We start from the raw sequence: 10,465 nt of genomic DNA, 5'->3' as shown, positions 1-10,465 counted from the left end.
TTATGGATGAATGTGGAGGAGATCAGCTATCATGAGCACTCGTCCATACGTTCATAGATTTGATTGTCTACACAAATATAATTAAAGTTGATTATCAAGTCTCTTCCTCTTCCAAAAAAATAAATATGTAGAGAAATGGTGCTAGCTGGCTGATTGGACCGGGAAAATATAAAGCCAATTGAAATATTGGTTTTACGTCCACGAGAAATTCACTGATGTTTTGACCTTTTCTGATGACATGACACCTCCTTTATATTCCTTTGCTTCTTTCCTTGTTTACAAAGCAAATTTGAACTGAGTACAGGAAAAGCTTTTCTTTTCATCTCAGCCAAATCTGTTATTTATATGTGTTGAAGAGAGTATTTTAATAAAATCAATTTCTGTTGTAAGAACGTATAATAGAAAATGTTAAGGACAGATTTTTTTTTATAGTATATAGCAAAATTGAGGCAGAGATTCGGAATATATAGCCACAGTTTGGGAAGATATGCCTATTAGTAACAGGCAGTGTCTGTTCGGTAATGTTACCGTTTGAGAAAATCAATTACCGCAAATTTTTAATTTAAATTATCGCGCGAAAATATTAGAATTTAGGAAAATAAATAATGGCATTTAAGAAAATAAATTTGGTCCAAAAAAATTATCAATCAAATCATTTGACCGAATCCGAAGCCGAGCCGAGAGACAATGACAGCGCGAGGAGAGATCCTCTTCTTAACCCTTTATGAGCTAGAAGATGTGCTTCTAAATATAAGCACAAACATATTGCTTTCCACCATCAATGTGGGAGAATGCTCATTTGAAAAAGTTATATTTCTAAAATTTCACTTCTCTCTAATTTTATTTCCCTCTATTTTTCAATTCACATTTCACCTTTAAAGCTCACCGCTTGCTGACTTTAAATCCCAATAAAATCATCTCCCTTTCGTTCCAAAAATGTCACAAACAAGAAGGTTTGTGTGGGTAACTCCAAAAGATCCAAACAACCATGAAATTTACAATTGCAGAGACTACATTAGGAGGACAAGATATTGCCTGTAGTGTCGATACAATTTCAAACTTGCCACTTGACTTAATCCATCAAATTCTTTGATTGAGAAAGTATATTTAGCAAGGACGATAAATATTTTGAGATAGAGGAGTATTTTTTTATATTAGACATTTTTTATTTAAAATTATATAATTTTATTAAATTTTATCATTAAAAATTAAATTAAGATACCTAAAATGAAATAAATATTTTTTATCAAACAAGCTAAAAAGAAAAAATAATACACGTGGAGACGGAGGTAGTAGTATAAAAAAGAAAAAGGAAATAAAAATCCCCAAAAAGAACAAAAGAAAAGCCCCAAAAGCTGGATCTTTTGAGAGGGGTGGGTGCATGGCTATTAGTCAAGGAAAAAAGAAAAAGGGGTGCTGAGTCAGATTAAAAAGTGGTTAACTTTATTGAGAGAATCAAGAAAGAGAAAGAGAGGAAAGTGAAGATCTCTGGCCACACAGTCGGTATATTTCTACAAGAGAGGTTCGGAGGAGGAGGTGGAGTCCGGAACCAAAATGCTCCAAAAAAAAAATTATATGGAACTAAAATGTCCCAATAAAAAAAAATGTTTAAAAGTATTTTTAGCGCAGTAATTTACTGCATTAAAGCAGTTCATGAAGACGGAGCCGTTAACTGCTTTAGCGTAGTATTTTACTGCGTTATAGAAGCAGTTAAAAAAAAAAAATTATAACGCAGTAAAATACTGCGTCATAGAAACAGTACCAAAAAAAAATTTACCAACTTTATTTTTTGCAACACTTAGTGTTTTTTTTCATACTTTGATCAATGATTAGTCGTGTGTTAAGACTTTGAAACTTTAATATTTTATATAGAACCTGATATTTTTTTCTGCGTACAATAATGTAGGCTCAATACATCAAGGATACGTAAACGTTCGGATCGTCATTTTAGGGGTTGAAAAGGTGTCCGAAGTAAGTTTTGTTTGTAAACTTTAGGTTTAAGTGTTCTATATACATAGAGGTCCATCTTTGTTTGAAGACTTGTTGTCATTAGCTTAAAGTTTTTTATTTTAGGGTTTAGATTTAAGTGTGTTATTTTTTAAAGCATAACTATATTTCGAATATACGCCGTTTTTTGCGCTCGGCTGTCCGATTTGCGCAATTTTTTTTTGTAACATATTCGAAATAAAATTACGCATTAAAAAATAACACACTTAAGGAACACTTAGTGTTTTTTTCCATAAAAAGATTGCAACATCTTATTTTAATAAATCTTTTCTTTGCAGCACTTAGTGTTTTTTCCATACTTTGACCAACGATTAGTCGTGTGTCAAGAATTCAAAACGTCAATATTTTATATAGAACCTGATATTTTTTTTTTGCGTACTATAATGTAGGCTCAATACATCAAGTATACGTAAACGTTCGGATATCGTCGTTTTAGGGGTTGAAAAGGTACCCGAAGTAAGTTTTGTTTAAGGTTTAAGTGTTTTATTTTTTAAGGTTTTGATTTAAGCGTGTTATTTTTTAATCACGACATAACTTTATTTTGAATATAAATATAATTCTAAAAAATATAGGGAGAAAAACTATTTGTAAAGTGGTCAAACTTTATATGGTCATAACTTTGTGCTCGGACGTCCGTTTTACCATTTTTTTTTTTAAGTTGCGTATTTTTTCGAGATCTATGCGGACAAACTGCCACAAAGCAATTTGGCTGAGCCGATTTTTTTTTTAAAAAAATACCTTTTATCCCATTCAATTTTAATTTTCTCCCAAATTAGCGTGAAATTTTCAGTTTTATTTATTTATAAGATGATGATACGCAATAGATTTCAACGTAAAAATCTCGGGGTAATGTAGCTGTGAATGTCAATTTCACTTCTGCGGTTTTAATTTTTGAAAATAAAGCTGACTAATTTTCTCGACATATAAAGTTGACTAAAATAACCTTACAATCAAACACTAAGTTTTTTCAAACAAAACTTACTTCGGCACCTTTTCAACCCCTAAAATGACGATCCGAACGTATACGTATCCTTGATGTATTGAGCCTACATTATTGTACGCAGAAAAAAATATCAGGTTATATATAAAATTGATGGCATATATTTTTCAAATTGATAATGTTTTAATCTAATTAATTATAAAAATTAAAAGCACGCATTTTGTAATAATATCGTAGGCTGAATGTTTGACAGAAAGATTAATATTTATACATATAATGTCATAACAGTATTCAAATGTTTGACAAAAATAATAATAATATATCAATTGTAAGTGGAAATTGAACAACATGCAATGCAAAACAACAAACGAATAGTACTAAATCAAATAAATTGAAATCGAAAATATAACATAAATTCAAAATCCAAGAAAAAAAAAAGTTTAATATGATAACATAAAATAAGTTCCAAAATAACTTAAGTAAATATAATTCAAAAGAACGTGAAAACATATAAGTGTCTATAACCTCATTCAATAAAGGAATTCTACTTTGATAATATATCACTCGTTATATGTCAAGTTTATTAATGACTCATTCTTTCTAATATTAGGAAGTGTAGTTTCAAACTAGAATAATAACGATGAAGAATATAAGAAAAAAATCTAAAAAATATGAGCAATTATATGGAATCACAAGAAGTAAATGTTGGAAAATGAGAAGAAACAAAATGAAAGATAAATAATATATAAAAATAATTTAAAATGTCAAAATAAAATAAAATTAAAAAATAAAAGAAATTAAAAAGTAATCATATAATTACATAGTGTAATTACACCTAATTCTCACACACCATCCCTCATATTGAGAGTTGGAGAGTGTAATTACCCCTCCAAATTACACCAAATTACATGCTGATCATGTAATTACTTAGCCTGATAAACATACCAAACTGCGTAATTAAACTCAATTCCAATTACATGGTGGATTTCCAAACAGGCCCTAAGAGAACATGTCCTTTTATATACCGCTGCTTCCTCTTTACCAATTAAACCAAAAAATTTGAAGTGAGTAAGCTACTCATCTAACAATAAATTTTCATCGTTCCAATCATGTCACAAAGAAGAAGGTTTATGTGGAGAAATCCAAAAGAGTCATACATCCATAAGATTACAATTACAGAGACCACTGAAGGAGGACAAGATATAGCGTGTGTCGATAGAATTTCCAATTTGCCAGTCCATATAATCCGTCAATTTCTTTTTCGGATTCCACCAAAAGATATAGCCAGAACTAGTGTCTTGTCCAAGAAATGGCTAAGCATTTGGGCTTCTCTTTCAGATATTTATTTGGAGAATGGTGAAATCGACATGCTCTTTCTTCGAATGACTGTTGATAAAAGATCTTCTTGGGAATTGCTGGGGAAAAGATGGATAGATTTTGCCTTGAAAAATAAGGTTAAAACGTTACATCTTGATATAAAAGCACTTAATTATGAGGAGCCTTTCCGCCGTTTCTCCTTATCTGGTTTTGCATTTTCCTCTGCTATATTAGTTGTTTTAAGCATCAAAGACTGTGAGATTAGTAGTTCAGTCTCTTTTATGCTTCCTAATTTAAGGTCCCTCTTTCTACATACTATCATGACGGTTGATGGTTTTGTATTTGCCGATTTCATTGCTGGGTGCCCTCGAATCGAGGAGTTGGTCGTAGATTATTTTCCAGAAGAGTTGGACATTATATTAGTTCCAAATCCTAACCTAAAATATTTGATGGTGAAATACGATGCCCTTGGCGGTAAATTACAAGTAGAGTCCAAAAAACTGGAATCTCTTGTATTTTCATACTTGAGGGTGGAAGTGGATGAGTATGCATTCGAGATTGCGTCCACCAGTACGGTCAAGAATTTGACATTGCCAAAAGTTTATGTCCTAGAAAGGACATTGAGCCCTTTTATCAATAGGTTCCCTTTACTTGAGAACCTTGTGATAGATGGTTGCTGTCTTGATTTTTTTAGCGGAGGTGTTGGTATCGACAATTATTTGCCACGCCTTTTTATTTCTCACAAGAATCTGGCTAACTTTGTGCTGAAGTTAAACACCACTGGTAGCATTGATGAGATAATAATACATGCTCCCAACTTAAAATCCTTTGAATACTGTGGTCAACTCACGTCTTTTCCTGGAATATGGGCTTCTCGTCAATTTTAGTTTGTTAAACTCCATTTAAGACCCAAAGTGCTTAATACTCGCTGGTACATTTGGGTACGAAAGATTTTGGAGTCTTTTGCTCATGCCAAGCATTTGTGCTTGATCTGCCAAAGTGAACAGGTAAACATTTCTTTAACCTTTTTGTTTTGGTTGTCCAATCCTATTTGTGTTTACGATTGTTGCTGTATTTCGTGCCATACTACATTTTTGCTAGAGTATAGATGTTAATCAAACACGTGGACTCGAATTTTTGTTGTTCTGTTAGTGAAGTAAGCCTGGCAACCGGTTTAACCGGAACCGGATCGGTAACCGGTTAGGGAACCGGCCGGTTTCCGGTTAAAAAACCGGAACCATTTAACCGGTTCCGGTTTGAAACCTCAAACCGGAACCGGTCCGGTTCAAAGTGTCCAAAACATGTTTTTTTTTTTTTTGTATTATATATATATATATATTATAGTATTTATTAGTATATTGTAGGTATATTTACATATGTTATACAAGTTTATAAGTAAAGTTTAAATATTTACTGACTAACAGGCTAACAGCAAGTCAGCAATATAGAATATACGTGTATATATATATATATATATATATATACCTAAAATATAATAAGAATATACTTATATATATATCAATATATGTATCAATATACTTAGGTTATATAACTTAATATATATAAATATATTTAAGTTATATATATATATTACAAGTATATTCTTAGTATATTTTAGTTATTTTTCAAATATATAACTTTTTAGTTTTTAATTTAAGTATATTTTAGATATATTCCTAACTTAATAAAAGTAAAAATATGAACACAATTAAATAGAAGAAAGCTCAATGAGACATATATTTTATTCATTTTTGGATAACATTTATTTGCAAGTTGTAGTTTTATTTTAACTTGCAAATAATACATGAGTTGTACAAAAATAGTAGAATAATCAAATCACCAATTTTGAACCATTTCGTTAATTTCCCCCACATCATATTCGGTCATGGAAATATCTTCAAACTCTTCCATTTGGTCCGGTCCACTAGCTATCAAATCTTCGATTTCTTCCTCTTCGCCTTCCTCCGCTTCTAAGTTTTGGTTGAGTCGCTCCGATCTAATCCAATCGCGAATGCACACTAGTACTTGCAAGCTAAAGCCGGATAATGAATGTCTATGATCTCTAATTTGCTGTCTTCCTTGGCTAAATGTGCTCTCCGAAGCCACGGTTGATACTTGAACCGTAAGGAAAAAAAACTAACTTGTTAAGACTAAGACCCAAATCAGCGGTAAGACAAACATTACAATTTAAAGAATTAAATATATGGCGCAAATAAAATATATATTTTTTAAACAAATCTATAATATCGGCTCTACAAGTACTTCTAGGAATACCCTCAAATAACGGATTATAACAACGTTGAATGTAAGTAACAAACCCCAAACCTGAGGAAAAGGAAAATGGTAAACAATCATAAGCTACCATTTTAGCTATTTCTACACGCTCTTTTTTCTTGTCATACTTAAAATTTCTACCGGTTCGTGGGTCTATCGTCATTTGAATCCCCCCACATTTGAACCCGTTTGCTCTCCCCAAACATCCATATGTTTGGTTCTCATATGAGCATTTAGTGTACCCGTTCCACCATCCTTATCAGTTCCTTGCTTAAAACTAAATACTTGTCCACATATGGTACATGTAGTTGATTGGTTTTCCCTATTCTTAGTCATAAATTTCCAAACTTTAGCTGTTGGCTTACGGGTTCTAGGCGGTTTGTCTTGTGTATGTGATTGTGTAGGACATGTATCTCGTATGGGGATTTCGGGGGTTGTGTTTCATCATCATCATGTAAGTCTTCATTAAAAGTGTCGGTAAAATGTTGTTGCATTGCCTCATGACCTAAAAGTGAATTATTTTCACCAACATCAATACCTAAATTAGGTGTTTCTTCCACAAATGTTTCCTCATTAAGCGCACCCCTAACAATACGACTACTACTACCGGCACCACGTCTTAATCTCTTTGACATTATTAAATAGAATTAATTTAAATCACAAGAAAATAAATTACAACAAATTAAATTGCTAGAATTAAATTGCGAAAAATAAAGATAGAGTTGGAACGAAGGTACCAAATTGCCGCATTAATTTTCAACAAAGTGAAGGCGGCTAGAATTGCAAATCCACCAAAGCTATTTCGGATTGTTGCAAAATCACCAACTCCACTAACAATATTATAATTGCAAAATTAATAATTGAAAGTTGAAACTATAATAAGACTTTGTGGCTAATTATTGCAAAGTAACTATAATTGAGAGATTGAGATTTGAGAGAAAGATGAAAAAGAGTGAATTAGTGTGAATTAAAATGAAAATGAAGAAGGGTTTATATAGGGGTGGAGGATGGGTTAAAGTGTTAAAAAAAAGTTTAGGGGGTTGGGGGGCTAAAAATTAATAAAATGACCGTGACTGTTGCCAACGGTCCATTAACGGACAGCTGAGCCCAGCCCCAACGGCTATTTTTTTTTTTTTTTTTTAATTTCACCGGTTAAACCGGTTCCGGTTTCAAAAATATCGGAACCGGACCGGTAACCTTTTAAACGGTTAACCGGTTCCGGTTTTACCGGTCCGGTTACCGGTTTTAACCGAACCGGTTGACGGGTTTACAGTGAAGAGATTTGAAATGTGAAATACATTATTCCCTTAATCTATTTTCATTATATTATTCGAATTATCTTTATTTCCAGTTGATATTGACATAATAGGCCACATTTATTTGAATTATTTTTCAAATATTTGAAATGACATCGCCTTAGTGTTTCAATTGTTTGGTTATTGATTATATATATTGAGTTGGTTTTTGTTGGTTGTCAGGATATCATCTTTCCTGATGAGCTAACCGAGACATTACTTCCAGCAATCAATAATATTAAAAATTTGGAATTGCAAATTGAATCATCTACTGGCAGTACGAAAAAAATTCTAGATGGCTTTATTTGGATTCTTCCAGGTTTGAAGACTTTGTCATTGACATTGGGTTCCGTTTCAAAAATCATTGAGGTACTCGTAAACTCTACTTGGCTTCTTTCATCTCCCTAATTCCTAGCTATTGCTTTTTGTTATTTTTAGTATGTCGTCAATTTTGGCCACGTTGAACCTTGAACTCATAGTTATGCTGCACACATTTCACAAAGTAGAGACTAATGAGTTTTATGGGTTTTCTAGTATATTGTTTTAGCATATGATTGACAATGTAAATGGAAACTCGTTACGCTTGAATATGCTTTCAGCTATTCTAATTGTGGGTGACAACCTTCATATTTTATAATTGCAAATGCAGTTTTACAGCGGATGATGTGGAGATTATTTCAGCCTTCTGCCCAGAACAAACACTGGAACACAAGCAGAAGCTAGCATACAATGATTAGAGAGACTAGATCGAGAGAATGCTTTCTTGGCATTACTGAAATTTTTCTTGTTTTGAACTTCATTCTATTGTGAAGTAGAAGCACAGACTTAGCTTGTAGCTTGCCAAACAGTGGATCCGGTGACTTAATGAATCACATATTTCATATGCAAGAAATATATATATATATATGCAGTTGTTTAAAGTGCTTTTAATTCGAAGAGTTTATTAGTTAATGCCACGATTGCGTCAAATTAGATCATCCCTCCGGTTTTCTTTAGTACATGTAGAATATAATTTGGGCTATTACTACTCGTTTGATAAGAGCGAAAACCGCAACGAGCAATTTAGTCATACTGGCAAACCTTTGTAATGTTCGTTAGGGATTATGTGTGCTAAAATACGAGTGATATTAGAATACTATAGTTTAATGTAATCATGCAAAAAAGAAAATAGCGAGAGTGCTTTTAACAATGTCCGTGCAACACAAGAGACTGAAAGATTAGTTTTTTTAAAAAGTTTGGGAACAATTAACGTGCCACAACCAATTTTTAAAAGGCAGAATTGATACTTCATGTTTTATGCGAAAGATCTATAATTGGTTGTCCACTTTGTTTGCCTTGCTAATTGAACAGATTTTCCAGCCTTGGGGTCGTTTGGTACGTGGAATAAGCTGGGATATCTATCCTGGGATTAAATTTGGGATAAAATTTATATCTTATTTGGATGAAGGTATAAATTTATTCCCGGATAAATTTATACCTTCAACCAAACAAGGTATAAAACTTATCCCAAATTTAATCTTGGATAACCCATCTTATCTCATCTAGTTTGGTATTATTTTATTTCATCTCTCAAGTGGGATAAAATAGTCTAGGGAATATAATTTTAGAATTATAATACCAGAATAACTTAATCCGTGTACCAAAGTGGTCGTTTGGTATGCGGACAAAGTTATGCTGGGATTATAGTCCTGGAATTATAATCCAGGGACTAAATAATCCCTGGATTATTTAGTACTAATTCTTTATTTGGTTCATTGGATTAAAGGTGAGATATACCATTAATAATCCAAAGCATGTGTTTGGTTTGAAGTTGGATAAAGCTGGATAAACTTTTCATTTCCAATTTTAACCTTGATATTCCAATGCCACGACATACACCATTTTCTCGCCATTTCTCTACCACTACTGCCTTCTACAATTTTACCTTCTAAGAAAAGGGATTACTATTTGCCTAACAAAACACATTAAGAGAACAAAGATACATTCTTTACATAAAACTCACAAAAGGGTCACTCTCAGAATAAGAACCTTTTAAAGAAAGCCACACACCAATTTTCCCAAAAGAAAGATATATTCCTTTTTCACTCCATAGCAACCACATATCCTATAATTCTTGAAAAAAGCCAAATACCAAGATGCTAAAGTTGCCATCTTTACACAATTATGCTGTCTTTGAGCCAAATGGGAATAAAAAGGAATTTTCTTGAGAAAAAAATATCAGCTTCTATATAAAATATTGACGTTTCGGAGTCTTGACACACGACTAATCATTGGTCAAAGTATGAAAAAAACACTAAGTGTTGCAAAAAATAAAGTTGGCCAATTTTTTTTTTTATACTGTTTCTATAACACAGTATTTTACTGCATTATAGAATTTTTTTTTAACTGCTTCTATAACGCAGTAAAATACTGCGCTAAAGGTAATTTTGTCACTTTTTTTTTGTTGGGGTATATTGGTTCCGCATGATTTTTTTTTTGAGTCATTTTGGTTCTGGACTCGGAGGAGGTGCGTGTATAAGACTTACATCTACCTATTTTTGTGGGATATAGGAGTCCTTTCTAGTAGACTCTCAACTCAAGAAAAGTTATTTTTCAAAGAAATGATTTGAAAGAAATACTATAGTAAAAGATA

General features: G+C 32.3%; 1 protein-coding gene across 1 annotated transcript; it reads left to right on the top strand.

Moving 5' to 3' along the window:
• The first annotated feature begins 3,981 nt into the window (after nt 1-3,981).
• LOC132623145 (FBD-associated F-box protein At5g22730-like) lies at nt 3,982-8,753 on the top strand. Its single transcript, XM_060337855.1, has 3 exons — nt 3,982-5,271; nt 8,017-8,202; nt 8,483-8,753. The coding sequence occupies exon 1, from the start codon at nt 4,057-4,059 to the stop codon at nt 5,149-5,151; it is 1,095 nt and encodes a 364-aa protein (XP_060193838.1). The 5' UTR covers nt 3,982-4,056; the 3' UTR covers nt 5,152-5,271; nt 8,017-8,202; nt 8,483-8,753.
• The last annotated feature ends 1,712 nt before the right edge of the window (nt 8,754-10,465 follow it).

This window comes from Lycium barbarum, chromosome 12, assembly GCF_019175385.1.
Source record: "Lycium barbarum isolate Lr01 chromosome 12, ASM1917538v2, whole genome shotgun sequence".
In the NCBI taxonomy this organism is placed as follows: Eukaryota; Viridiplantae; Streptophyta; class Magnoliopsida; order Solanales; family Solanaceae; genus Lycium; species Lycium barbarum.
This window is presented reverse-complemented; position numbering and strand designations above follow the sequence as displayed.